Here is a 15,038-nt window from a genome sequence, read left to right on the forward strand (position 1 = left end):
ATTTATGACCCTCTATAGTATTGTTTAAAGCAGGTCGCGGGTCAGGAAAGTAACACTGTACTACCATATATAAGTCAGACTAGAAGATTTACTTCCTCAGCTGAAGAAATCTGCCAAAATGTCTAATAGTTATATAAGTTGGAAAGCTCTTTTATAGGCATTAAGGCTAAAACTGAACATACATACCAGATAAATGGTATTAAATAACAGACAACATAACGTGTGTGGGGCCTCCCGAATCTCTCATGGCAAGTGTTGGGGTTAAAGACTGACAACAATTGAGTTTCAGCCTACTCAATCCTTTTGTTTATAGAAGAAGAGAAGCTGCTGTTAGATTCTGACAGCAGCTCTCTCCCCTCTCCCAATTCTGAACATACATATGCTTGGTCAACCCAAGTGTGCATGTGTATGGGCAAGTCCACAGGGAACTGTCAGCCGATTGAGTGTTCAGTTAATCTGAGCTGTGTACCCAGTCTTGGGCTTTATTCACATGTTTGTGTTTTGGTCAGCGATTGTGAGCCAAAACCAAGAATGGAGACTGTGCAGAGATAAGGTATAAGATTTGCACTTGCTCTTCACCCACTCCTGGCTTTGGCTTGCAATCACTGACATGTGAACAAGGCCCTGTGATCTGCACATGTCTGCAATCAGGAGATTCCAAGGGGCTACACATTGTCTTGTTCTGTATTTTTGACAGCAAGAAAAGTGCAATATACAATGACATTCTTGACATTAAAAATACAGAAACCTTACTAAAATGTCAATGGGATCCATCAAATTCAGCAGTATCATTTGCAAACAGATCCACCATAGCAGTCGTGACTCTGTTAAAATTAAAGACCACTATGGTTGCTTTACAATCCAATAGACAGAACAATTTAGGTAAGATTTACATGAGCCAAGTTAAACCCATCACCCAAAACTTCCGCCCATACAAATAGGCATCTATTGTACGCTTCGGGAAGATGACTAACTCTACAGAAAAACAACAAGTCTTACCTGAAGGTCATTCTGGGGGTTCCAGTCCGAATCAAAGATAATGCAAGTATCAGCAGCAGTTAAATTAATGCCCAGACCTCCTGCCCTTGTACACAGCAGGAACACAAACCTATCAGAATCAGGCTTGGAGAATCTGTCAATAGCAGCCTGACGCAGGTTGCCTCTCACTCTGCCATCAATTCTCTCATATGGGTATCTGAAAAAGCAGGGTTATTATCAGGACCGGTACTTCAATTTATTCTATTTACTTAAAACAAACGCCAACAGCATCCTCCTTGAAAAGGTTGATGTATTTCAACTACAAACTTGTGAACGGAATTGAAATGAGGGCTGCCGCTTGCCTGCCTGGTGCCTGCCTGCTCGGCAGCACTGCGGTGAGTCTAGCCCTGCTGCTACAAGTCACATTTGCCATTCAGGATGAATCGGAGCCTGCTCTGGGAATTCAATCTCAATCAATAAATGTTGGTGATATGAAACAGACAGTAAACCTAGTTTGCTTTTCATTTTAAAGCCATATGGCTCAAAGTCTACGTCCTAATTCGAGTCACCAGAAGAGAAATAAAATATGGAAGAGACAATGATGAGCGCAACCACACACACAGAGACAGCAACTTTCTCCTAGTCACACAACCGAAGCGACAAATTTGCAAACAGACCACGCGTTTCACATGTATTCACCTGCGTTGGATGAGGTAGTCTTCCAGAATGTCCAAGCAACGCACCATCTGGGAGAAGATGAGCACCCTGTGGCCACCAGCCTTCAGTTTTGGCAGCAGCTTGTCAATCAGAACTAGTTTGCCAGCGGCCTGGATCATAGCCTGGAGCGGAAAATCTGGAAGGTCACCATTGTGCGCTTCTTTAAACTCTTCCAAAATTTTCTCTTCAGCACCTGTGGAGGTTTAGAGATGGAAGGTAAATGGGAGTGTGGAATGCGCAAAACTTCAGTAGTGGAAATTCTAAGCTATCCATCCAAATTGCAGAAATGACAGACTATCGGTATTTGCATTTAGAATGAAAATGGCTAAAACCGTTTATGGGGGAGATTTCTGCCTAGAATGAGTAAAGAATTGGCATTATAATAATGGGACAAGTGTATGGGGATGAATGATCGCTATAACATGGCAGTCCTGTCCCCTTATCATTGCACATTGTCAGCTGTACATACCAGTTCACACATACACATATACTACTGATAAAAGATGTGATGAGCCAATAAATGACTGACTGGCAGCAAATCGTTGGGTCGCTTAGGGCATCCCTATATGGTGCATCCCCACTGCATGCGCCATGTGTTAATTGCCCGGGCACACCTGTACTGTCATATTTAATGCAATATTAGGTACAGGTGCCACCCAGCAATTAACAGGCATATGAGCTAACCACTAATTGCCAGATGGCATCTGTACGTGCCATTGCTTTAAGTGTGACAGTATTGGTGTGTCTCCGCAGTTAATGTATAGCTCAAGCAGCTGGGACACCCCATGTACGGGCACCCTTACACAGGTCATTGACTGGCATCCTACAAATACTAGTTTAGCCAATTATATTGGCCTTGTATAAAAGGCCCTCAAAGTAACCACCTCCCTACCTCCACCAATTCCACCTACTTCAATACGCGCCACCCCACTGATTCCGGCACAATTGGAATTATTTCTGTAGCTCCTACCATTGCCAAGCAATCATTTCTCTTAGTTTCAGCACTATTATTTTCTCCACTGTCAGGTGGGTGGTCCTGGGCTGGTGCTTAATGATAGGGGCCGCCTACCTGACAAAATAGAGCATGAATGTGCTGAATCTAACTTCTCTGATTGCTCAGGAATGGTGGGGGATAGAGAAAAAAATTCCAACTGTCTTAGAACCAGTAGAACAGTACCTACTGAAGGATACATGAGCTGGTACTGATGGAGGTGGTGAAAGGTCCTCTTAAAGGAATATTGGTGCTCTTAAAAAGGTTTTTTTTAGCATCTAATGGTCAGCGGGGATGGAGACTCCCCTGGGTACCCCGATGTAATTGCAAGCACCTGTCTCACAAGTGCTGTGCATCATTTTACGAGACACCAGCCATTGACGGGAGAATCTGGTATGCCCAAAGTTCATTATATTGGTTGATATCATTTATCGCTGGAGGGAACTCAAAAAAAAAAGATATCCTTTAACTAACAGGCGCTGCTGTGCCAACATGAGATTATTGCGGTCGAGAAAACATGAGCATACAATCAATCCATACAGGTCCATTCGGTTTTTTTTTCCGTCAAGAGTAGCACAAAGAGGTACACTTTAAGTAAAGATGGCAATTATGTCTCATGGAGTGCCCTCAAAGTAGATCGGAGATACGTGGCCTGAATTTACGACAACACTAATCTGTAAATGAGGCAGATATGTATCAGAAACGGTAGAAATCCTGGAGATCTGTTAACTCTTCCATGGCACAACTAATGCCCCCCGCACACCGCTTAGCCAGCAGAAAATTCCTGATGAAGCGAGAACATTCTGCGCGCTAATTGATTGATGAGTCTGGAAACAGGATGTGACGAGAATTAGTTGGCCATCGGTCTGACAAACCAGAAACCTACTAGAAAGGCAAGTCGGATCATAAATGCTAAAGGGGAGGAGGGCTCGCAGACCAAGGGCAGAAAATGCAAGCGGGGCCCGGAGGAAAGCGCAAGCCAGCAAACAACATCCAAACAGACGGCACATGCAGCTCCTGACTGAGTCAGCAGCAAGGGGCCTGGGGCAAACTGCCCAGGATGAAATCCGCCCCCACGAGTGACAGCCTTGTCTAAAAATGTTATTGTGAGTGAGAGTCATCGCCTGAGGGAAAAGGAAATAGGGGGCTGGAGGACGCCGCACATCAATCACTGCAGGTTACCAGGTTGTAATTAAATATAATTTGCAAACAGTTTTATGAGGGGGTTAGGTGAAAATGCAGATGCGCTCTTAAAGAGACAGCCACCTACATTCCCCCTCTAAATACAAAGGGCTCTTTCAGTCTCATTAGGCTTTTCTATCTATTGAAACATCACAGCATGCACAATACAATGCACTTATTTACTGTAAAGAAGCTACAAAGCCCACGGTACATATCTTCCTACATAGCAAACTGGCACGAATACCAGTCAGCCAGCATAAGAGGAATGAGCAGGCGCAGCTGGGCCGATTGTCACACAGGTATAGCTTTGTGTGAGGAGATTCAGTATCACTTGTCTTTCATAATCCCAGATCACTAGTGTGTGCCCAGAAATAGCTGTTAATCACTAAGTAGACCCGCCCACTGGACTCCTAAGCCAAAAATGAACTTTTCCCACAAAACTATATACAAATCTGCACATCGGACAACATCATCCATTGTGACAGCTTAGTTACATATACTTATATAAAAATGTAATATATTTCACTAGGTCATTTCCTTCCTCAAGAGATTGGGGTGTGATGGGTAAACAATGGGGGAAGTAAGGCAAGGTTTGGGCATTTGGTTATATGTAACTTTGTTAAGGGATGATTCAATGTAAAACATATTAAAAAGTATGGGCAGTACTGTGCAAAATAGAAGAGAAATCTAATCCCATCAATATATGGTGAGACCGCCCTCTGCCTTGTATTAGTTCCTCTCGGTACTTGCAAGCAGTTTTTGACGGAACTCAGCAGCAAGGTTCCAAACATCTTGGAGAACAGATCTTCTGTGGATGTAGATTTGCTCCAATCCTTCTATGTCTTCATGTATCCGAGACAGACTGGATGATGCCGAGATCAGGGCTCTGCGGGGGCCGTATCATCATTTCCAGAACTCCTCCTCCAAAGGGCGGTCACACCAAATATTAATGTCATTTAGATTTCAATTTTGTCCATTCACTTCATTTTGTTAATTACCAAAAATAAACTATTAACATTTCTATATTTATATACAATTTAACATTTTTTATTTTACTTTTCAGCATTTTCTCCCACCTGAAACTTTTGCTCAGCTCTGAATATAAATAGAAATACACGATTCAGAATAAGAGTCTATGCAGATCTTGCTTTAGTAACCACAACAGGTAATGTTGTGCCTTTGCCGAGGATGTTAAGATCTGCATCCTTCTTGTGCATCAAAGTCAAGCTCTGCCATTACAGGGACGCTTAGTCAGCTAAAGCAGGAATTAATGAGCCCATCTATACACGTATTCACCTTATATTAGCAAGAGGGGGGAAAAAGTCATTGGCAAAGGAACAAGACTTAAAAGTCATTGGTTGTAAACGGTTATTTGGGAGAAAAGTTTGTTAAAGTCATCCACAAAAAAGTGATATTTAAAGGGAAATACTTTTCCGGGGTTCGGCTTCCCACATCTCCAGCAAAAAGTTGACTTTGCAAGGGAACATTCCCATTGGCTATAAAATTGGGAATGCATGCGGGTTATTTAAGCAAATTTTAATCATATTTCTTATGCTAAGCCATAGTTCAATATCCACCATGTTAAAAACTTAAGCCAACAACCAACCACCACAAACAAAAATGCCACCACCACTAATAATGGGTAACCAATGTCGCCAGGCACTCACCATTAATAAGGTAGGGATGGTTGCAGCATTTCCTCAGCTCCATCATAGTGTTTAGAAGATTGGGAACATTCGCATGTCCACCACCCCCTCCTTTGGAAAGGAAGGCAAAGTTTTTCTCCAGAATGGCTCTGTAATATTTCTTCTGGATGTTTGTCAGTTCTACTTCAATAATCGTTTCTTCTTTAGGGGCCAAATTCTTCTCGACATCTTCTTTAAGACGTCTTAACATCATTGGTTTCAAAATACCTTGCAGTTTTTGTACCTAGTGATTAGAGAGAAAAGTTCAATATCTTGAAATTTTCTTGAATTTTTTATTTTTAATCTATAAATTGTTACCTTGGCAAGTTACATACATAAGAAGAAAAGTTGTCAGAAAATGACGATTTCGGTGGGATTAGTCTAGAACGTTAGGCTTCCAGAGTCTCCCCATCCTTTATACCCTTGGGACATCAAACACCACCAAACTGATGGTTTTACTGAGAATTTTTTTCAGAAATGACCAAGCATGCAAGTGTGTGGGGGAGTTGGAGAAGTAGCTGTTGGCTAAAAAACTTTTTATGGTGTATGGGCACTTAAAAGAGGTGATTTCATGTTTTTTTTAAGGCAGCTCCCTTTTCTGAGGTACATGAAGGATAATGTGGTGCAGCAAATGGGTTAACCGATATTCTGGAGTTCAGTTCAGGTCCTCCGTCTGATCACATGACCAGCAGTCTGCCCACCTGACTCCAAGACAGTCGGAATACAAGGAAGAAAACCCAGAGTGCTTCTTTAAGAATAACCGCCTCGTGACATACCTGTTCCTCAGTTTTCAGATCGCCGAACTCTTGCATGAAGTTGCTCTCTGAAGGGAAGCGTTCTGGTTCTAGGAAATTCAGCAGGCTGAAAAGCTCCTCCACAGTGTTTTGTAAAGGGGTCCCTGTTAGCAGCACTTTGTGTTCCTGAAAGCACAGCGAGGGGAAGATGAGGGCGCGAGAAGCTGCCGCTACTTCACAACACAAAGCAGCAATTTTCACTGGACTTTGTCATGTTTTGTGCGGTAAAGTCTACGGTTAACCGTTCCAGTTTACAGGCGAGTTATACGAAAATAAAAAGATGCAGACGATAAAATGAACGCAGATTTATAACACAACAAGCCTTGGATTACCAGTCCACAGCGGACATAAAGGGTGCAAAATAAAAGACCACTGCATAAGCAAATAGCTGCAATCCCGTCGTACATGTCTAAGGACATTATAACTTATATGTATGTGATTTGCCGTGTAATTCTGGATTTGTTCTACTGATAAAAACAGAAAGCCAGATAAATGAGAAGAACATGTTACTCTCAGGCCAGCACAGAGTGGAGCCAGCTGGGAGGTGAGGTTTAATAGCTGAGCAGCCACAAGCTACTTCTGTCTGCTGTAACCCTCAATGCCGTTCTGAATCCAAATCCACAAATATATGGTAGGAAAAAGACATTTTTCCCCAGTCTAATACTTGAGAACAGATGCTGGTTATAACTTTAACCCTAGAGCCCGGCAGTGCTGATTCAGCAGTCACACGTGGCACCTCCTGTCACTAACTTACAAGATGCTCTTCTATAAATGACTGATGCAGCAGAAATCTCGACAGTGGTATTCAGAGGAATATCAAAAAGTTACATGGAGATATAGAGGATAAAGTAAAATTTCTTTAAAAAAAAGCTCTGACAGGGATTAAATAAATAAGAGACGCAATACTTGATGATTCCTTTGCCCTCTCATTCTGATGCTGCCAGGGTTACATGTTGGCCTCTACTTCTGGGTACCTATAGACGCACAGGAAATGACGCTCAACGTGTCTGGTTGCAGTGGTGGACTGCCTGAGCCCGTGAGCGGGTTACGAGAGACCAGAAAGAAGAGTCCCATGGGATACCCAGGCAACATCAAAATGGGAGTGGCAGGGGATCAGTAAGAGGAGAACAACTTCTTAAGTTTTGTTTTTTTTTAACCCACAGTGCTATATATATATATATATATATATATATATATATATATATATATATATATATACATATATATATATATATATATATACATATATATATATATACACCGTATTTTCCGGACTATAAGCCGCACATAAAAACCTACGATTTCCTCAGAAATCGTAAGTGCGGCTTATAGTCCGGCGCGGCTTATATATGGATGGAAGCGGCGGCAAAGACTGCGTGCCGCTTCCATACATACATAAAAGGCACCGTAAGGCGCATTCACACTACCGAACGCCGGCGTGTATCACAGCCGTACACGCCGGCGTTACAGCAGGGCTGCCGGACACTTCCTATTCATTTCTATGGGAGCAGGCATGCGAGCGCTCCCCATAGAAATGAATGGACAGACACTTCCCATTCATTTCTATGGGAGCCGGCATGCGAGCGCTCCCTATAGAAATGAATGGAAAAAAGCAGTCCATTCATTTCTATGGGGAGCGCTCGCATGTCGGCTCCCATAGAAATGAATAGGAAGTGTCCGGCAGCCCTGCTGTCACGCCGGCCTGAAACAGAACGTGAAACTTACCCAGCGGTGCAGGGCGGGCGGGCGGGCATTCAGGCCTCCTCTGCCTCCGATGTTCCGTCCTTCTCCTCCGGCGCTCGCTGATAATGGCCGGGGCGCATGCGCAATATCATAATGCTTCTACTGCGCATGTGCCCTGGCCATTATCAGCTTGCGGGCGCCGGAGGAGGACGGAACATCGGAGGAAGAGGAGGCCTGAACGCCCGCCCACCCTACACCGCTCGGTAAGTTTCACATTCTGTTTCAGGCTTTTATTTTAAAACGGGGGGGGGGGGGGGGGGGGGTAGTTTAACCTAACGTTTACGGTTGGGCTCTATCAGCATGATTTTGCTGATAGAGCCCCTCCTCGCCTGCCGAGCGCTTCCAATAGAAGCGGCTGACACGCGGGGGGTTAAGCGGCCGCTGGCAAAGTCTGCCTGCCGCCGCTTTCAATAAGATATAATGCGCACCGGACTGCGGCTTATAGTCCGGTGCGCCTTATATATGAACCGAGACGGACTATAAGGCGCTCATGGGCAATGCGGCTTATAGTCCAGTGCGCCTTATAGTCCGTAAAATACGGTATATATATATATATATATATATATATATATATATATATATATATACACACACCGTATTTTTCGGACTATAAGACACACTGGACTATAAAACGCACCTAGGTTTTAGAGGAGGAAAATAGGGAAAAAAAATTTTGAAGCAAAAACTGGTAAAATATTTAATATATGGGAGTTGTAGTTTTGCAACAGCTGCAAGGCCACATTGACAGGTGACCCTGCAGCTGTACGGGGATGCATAGAGCGTTTTTTTTGCGGGGCCAGCTGTAATTTTTAGTTATACCATTTTGGGGGATATCTATTGCTTAGATCACCTTGTATTGAAAAAAAAAAAAAACAGGAGGTGATTTAGAACTTTTATTTATTTCATATTTTTAAAGCTTTTTTTTTTTTTTTTTTTTTTTTTTTTTTTACTATTTTATTCCCCCCCCCCCGGGGGCTTGAACCTGCGGTCACTTGATCGCAAGTCCCATAGACGGCAATACAACTGTATTGCCGTCTATGGGCCATTCTGTCTATTAGTATTACGGCTGGTCATAGAGACCAGCCGCAATACTAATATAGCCGTGACAGGCCGGGGAGCCTCATTAGGCTCCCGGCTGTCACCCGAACAGGTCGGCTCCTGCGATATCGCCGCGCAGGAGCCGGCCTGCAACGTCACAGGTACGGGGCCAGTGGGGACCGGCCCCGGGGGAGAAGAGGCCACCGATACTGACCCGGCATCCGCTGTACTAGAGAGGCGGATGCCGGGGAGGGATAGACGCCGGGGCCTGAGACATCGCTACGATCCTCTGCCCTGCATGAAGCCAGCGGCGGGAGCACGGAGGAGCCTCTGCTGCTGCTGGCTTCATGCAGGGCATAGAAGCGCAGCGATGTCTCAGGCCCCGGCACCTGTAATGGTGTCTATCACTTGCCGGCTTCCGTCTCTCTATTACAGCGGATTCCAGGCGCCACCTTCAGACTATAAGACGCACCCTTCTTTTCCCCAAAAATTTTTTGGGAAAAAAGTGCGTCTTATAGTCCAAATATATATTATATATTATATATTATATATATATATATATATTTTTTTGTGTATGTATGTATTTATGTGTTACCTGCCGGAAAACCAGCGCACATCGCACCTACTTGGTAGCGTATAAACCATTAAACCAATTAAACCTCCCAAGGAACTTGAATCCCTCCACCTTATAAGATCTTACGAGACCTCCATGACACATAAGAGGTCAAATATATTTATCCATTCTGTGCACCCCTGTATTTTTTGCACCTACTTGGTAAAGTAAAACCCTACCGCGAAGAAGCCACCTTAAAGGAATGAAGTGCTCACCAGATCCATCATCTTTAGCCCTTCCAAAAGCTTGCAGTTCCTATTCTTCAGCCGGTGAGCCTCGTCGATAACTACACAGCGCCAGTGAATGTTTCGGAGCTCAGGGCAGTCTGTCAGAATCATTTCGAATGTTGTGATGATGGCGTGGAACCGGTAGGCATTCTTTATTGCTCGGCCCTGGTATTAGAAATGGAAATACAAAGAAGAAAGTTCTTGTCAGGATCGAAAATATATGTACAGACTTTTCCCAATATGCTGCACAGAAATAATCGTCTGGTGCGGGATAATTCACAGTCTTGAAAATACAAGTCATTTCTAAAGTATGGTTTCTAACCACCTGCAGTAAAATTAGAAGTTGTGGATAAGTCAGTTTCAAGTAAATTGCTACTTTCCAGCTGCCTCTTAACTCTAAGCAACCAGCAGAGAGCCCGGGCAAGGTGGCGGCTGTAGTTTGGGAACAGCTGGAAAGTTACACATCAAGTAATTCAAAAGGACCGACTAGGAAGCTCGAAATACAGCGAGCGGGAGAATGCTAAAAATACAAGCACATGGGCTTTCTAATAATCGGCCATTCTAAAAATATTCAAGGCCAGGGCATTAATTTACAACAGCAAGGTCCATGTCTCTACTTATTTCTGGAGCACAAATTGTGGCTCTTTTCACCACCGCTATGAGAGTCATTGTCTGGGAAGCAGTATAATCTACTATTGATGTGAATGTTGTCTCTCTTATGGCTTTTGTTATACCAATATGTGACCTTGTAGAGACAAAGCCAGTTTAGTCTGTACGCGATCCTACCATTATCATCCAAGTCCTTTCAATCTTCAATAGAGTGGAAATGTGTATGGGTAACATTTAACAAAAGGTAAAAGAAAGCATAGAATGGAGAGAGTGATGAAATCCAGTAGGTTATTAATAACATGCAAGTGGCTTCTGGTCTGAATTACATAAAGAAAGAAAAAATGGGGGGAAAAATATGGGTCTACCCACCTGTGCATCTTTAAAGTACATTTCATACACTTGTATGGTTTTCCTGCTTGCTTGGCTTCCATGATAAACTACCACATTCAGCTCTGTCCATGTGCGAAATTCTCTCTCCCAATTTGGGATTGTAGAGAGTGGAGCAATGACCAAGAACGGGCCATGGATACCCTTTAAGTAGATCTCGTACAAGAAAGTGATCGACTGGATGGTTTTACCCAAGCCCATTTCATCAGCCAAGATGCAATTTCGTCTAAGGAAAGAAGACCAAAGGAAAATTGTCAATTAGCAATACTGTCATATTATGATTAGTGGATTTCCTACCGATATTCATAGCTGTACATACCTAGATTATTGTGGTATTGAAGTAAAATATATAATTAAATACATAAAGGGCACAATCCAACACAAACTAGGACCTTAAGGGGTTTACTTAAGACTGCAAAATTAATACCTGATCGCTGGAGGTCTGACTGATCATGAGAAAAGCGGTCCTGTGTCCACCATTTAAACTGCGCAGGGGTCAACCATGCACATTGCTGCTCCATTTAAAGTCTATGAGACCGTCAAAGGCAGCAAAATATAACATCCGACTACATCCAACAGTCCCATATTGTTTGAATGGAATGGCAGTGCACAAGTCCGACCGGAGCATCATTCAAACAGAGGACACGTAACCCCAATTCTTAAGATCAATGGACATCCCACTTGTTGGACGCCACCATTCAGGCTCCATTCTGCAGATAGGTAATACCTTTCAATCTTGTAAAATCCTCTATGAATGTATGGTATTGTCTTATGAACACAAACTGCCTGATCACGTTTCGTGTCAATGCCCATATGGTAAGGAAGAGTGCAGTACTTTTCATTTACAGGATATTCTACCGCCCCTTTAAGATAATTTTGATCTCTAGAAAACCAAGCATGCCATAAACAATCTGACATTTATATTCGTATTAGTGCCACATAATTGAAAGCATAAAATATTTGACTTGCTCAGGCCATTTACCAAGCTTTAGGACTCCAGCTGTTGCTGAACTATATTTCCCATAATGCTCAGAGCAAAAATTAAAAAAAAAGAAAAAAAAGCAAATAAAAGCACACGGTTCCAGGAACTAGTCACACACCACACGTCTATTACAACCCAATTTATTACTGTATGGTAGGAGTGGGCAAACTTTCCTTCCAACTTGGAAAGAATGCCTCATCCTCCAGCAGCTGGAACAGAGCATGTGTGACGTACGAGTAAAACCAGCAATGATGTCGTGTTGCTATGATTCAGTGTTTCTGAATGCAGCAGAACATTCCCATCACATGCCTGTTTACAGGCTGGGGGATTCCTGACAAGTTTGGCGGTGCAGCTGCCGTGCGTTCGGCTGATTAACGCGACCATAAAGATCCTCCGCCTATACACGATACAGACAGCCGTCGTCAGAAGGGGTTAATATCGGCAGATGAGAATAATGCCGCCTCTAAATATTTTCCTGCATTTGCAGAAAGCCGGAGCTTATAAAAGATCTGAGCGCAGTAAAATATGGTTTTCCACATTTTTTTTTTTATAGAGTATAAACTCTAGTCCTAAGATGCCAATAAAATCTGTAAGGTTAAACTGTGCCATGAAACAAAGCCATTAAAGTTTAGTAAAGCTACTGCTGGAAGAGTGGGAAAAATACTTACGTGTTGTACCAATTGAACAGCAGCCAGTTCACTCCCTCCAACTGGTATTCCCTGAGACTGTTATTGTTTTTATACTCCCTGGAACTCTCCGATTTCTTCCACTCGTCGGCAGGAGGTCGCTCCTGTTTCAAATGCAGTAAATCCCATTAGTGGTTTTCCGAAAGACCACATAACTGAGCTATTTTCAAATAAAAACACTGCTCGGCTGTGCCAATTCTTACCACGCGTTCTGTTTCTGGCTCCCTGCTCTGGAGTTTCTCAAATTCTTCAATCTTTGCTGGATCCAAGTCCTGCTTCAGTTCCCATGTACTGTCCTCATATGGAAGGGAACACCACTTCACCAAGTAATGAGTCATCGGCTTCAGGAGACAGAAGGATTGTTATAAAAAAAAAAAAAAAAAAAAAGTAAGAAAGAAAAGGAAAATTTACATGACAATTGTATCCTTTATGATGGAAAAAAAATACAGACAGCTCTTTCCTCTCCTTTTTGGACAGCTCTATTTTCAAAAGCACAGCCATTCTGCAAATCCAGAGAAACCGATACTTATGTTCTCATATGGATGTGCAAAAACATTAGCTCATATTGCTTTGGAACTGCTGCAATTTTTTCCAAAAGCACCGGCAGACATTAAAGTTCATGGAAACAGCTTACCTAAGACATAACAAAAGCTACGGCTACTGGGAAAAGTAAGGCTAGCTGCACACGAGCATGTTTAACCCGTGAAACTCAGTCCGTGTGTTAGCCAGATTTATCGGCTTGAACTTCATGTTGTGAGTGGGGCTCCTAGCATCCTAGGTATCTTTGATGGTAGGAGTCCCTGCCTACCAGCAACATAGTATCCTGTACCAATTACACTAGGGGACAGTATATTGCTGGGAGGCAGGGACTCCTACCATCATAGATAACTAACTATACTGCTAAGACTCCCACTCCCAGCATGAAGTTCAAGTCGGTAAATCTGGCTAACACACGGACAGAATTTCACGGGTGAAGCATGGTCGTGTGCAGCTACCCTAAGCTGGGCAGCTCAAAGCTCTGCCTTCAGCAGTTGCTAAGATATTGCTGTCCATGCCAATATGTAAATGAGCTCTTTGGAGCAATGGCAACACCCTCATTGCTCCAAAGAGTTAAGCAGCGACGTTCTCATTGCACCAAGAGCTTATTTGCATATTGGCAAAAACCGCAATATCTCGGCAATGGAGGCACTGATTCACAAGAAGAAAACACTGTTAGATAGCTAGATTCAGGTGACCCTAACCTAAGGACAGGTTCACACCTGCACCCAGTCTCCGCTTTGTGGGTTTCAGGAGACTCTCTGCAGTGAAACGGTTTTATTTTTAACCGGACACAAAATCCTGCATGTCCGACTTTGTGTCCGGTTAAAAAAAAAAAAAAATGGTTTTGCCGCAGACAGGCACAAAACGCTCATAGGCGGTCGCTCTGCAAACCCATGGGATGAACGGGTTTTAAAACTGACTGCCGGTTTCCATCTCCTGTCTAGTTTCTCGGGCAGAAGACGGAAACCTGCAAAGCGGAGACCGGTAGCAGGTGTGAACCCACCCTAACAGTGTTTTCTCCTTCTGAACCGATACCTCCGTTACCAAGATATTGCTGTTTTTGTCAATATGCAAAATAAGTTCTTGGTGCAATGAGAACATTGGTGCTTGCCTCTTTGGGGCAATGGCATCAGCCTTTTTATTTCAGAGTGTCCATTTGCATATTGACGTGAACAGCGATATCTTAGCAACTAAGGCAAGGGTATACAAAAAAAACCGCTGCCCAAAGCGACACACAGCCCAAGGTGAGAACACGATAGGACACAAATGGTGTCAGGATCTGCCAGGAAATAAAAGGGGCTGTACTGGTGCTGACCTCAAATTATACCATCCATCTTTTGGATCAGGAGAGGTGGTCTAATATAAAAGTTTTCTCTGCCGATATCTTATATCAGTATGTTCTTACATTTTCACATTTCTCTCATATTAAAAAGTAAAAATTGTGGTACAAACATCACAAATGTAGTGTATGTAATGTATGTAAATATTAGTTTTATTTCTTCTACTTCTATAGCATCAGCCTATTCCACAGCGCTTTACAAACACGGTCGGTCACTGTCCCATAAAGGGCTCACGATCTATATTCCCTAGCAGGTCTTTATAAAACAAGACGGCCATTCAGCAAGAAAACCACTTACCTCTCCCTTCTCATCTGTGCTGTTGGAGACGTCAAGGATCCGATCGACTTCCACATAGTCAGGATTAAACAGATCATCTTCAATCTGTTGACAAACAGGAAAATCAGAGACGTATTTACTGCGCTCCTAAGGGAAAACCTTTCTCCACCAAGGACGCATTTGTGCCGATAGGGTCACAGCAACATGGAAATCCGAGCAACAACCTCAAACATGCTAATTGAAATCCTAC

At 43.1% G+C, this 15,038-nt stretch overlaps 1 protein-coding gene across 1 annotated transcript in view; it reads right to left on the bottom strand.

Annotated features, from left to right (window-relative positions):
* Positions 1-15,038, bottom strand: part of CHD7 (chromodomain helicase DNA binding protein 7) — a 105,887-nt gene that overhangs the window by 15,913 nt on the left and 74,936 nt on the right. The window contains exons 9-17 of the mRNA XM_075270397.1: positions 14,810-14,893; positions 12,836-12,973; positions 12,615-12,736; positions 10,947-11,190; positions 9,957-10,133; positions 6,330-6,473; positions 5,536-5,797; positions 1,678-1,888; positions 1,000-1,195 (exon numbers count right to left, since the gene is read on the bottom strand). Of these exons, the coding sequence (XP_075126498.1) occupies positions 1,000-1,195; positions 1,678-1,888; positions 5,536-5,797; positions 6,330-6,473; positions 9,957-10,133; positions 10,947-11,190; positions 12,615-12,736; positions 12,836-12,973; positions 14,810-14,893 (1,578 nt within the window). The remainder of the gene's footprint in view (positions 1-999; positions 1,196-1,677; positions 1,889-5,535; positions 5,798-6,329; positions 6,474-9,956; positions 10,134-10,946; positions 11,191-12,614; positions 12,737-12,835; positions 12,974-14,809; positions 14,894-15,038) is intronic.

Source organism: Leptodactylus fuscus, chromosome 4, assembly GCF_031893055.1.
Source record: "Leptodactylus fuscus isolate aLepFus1 chromosome 4, aLepFus1.hap2, whole genome shotgun sequence".
NCBI lineage: Eukaryota > Metazoa > Chordata > Amphibia > Anura > Leptodactylidae > Leptodactylus > Leptodactylus fuscus.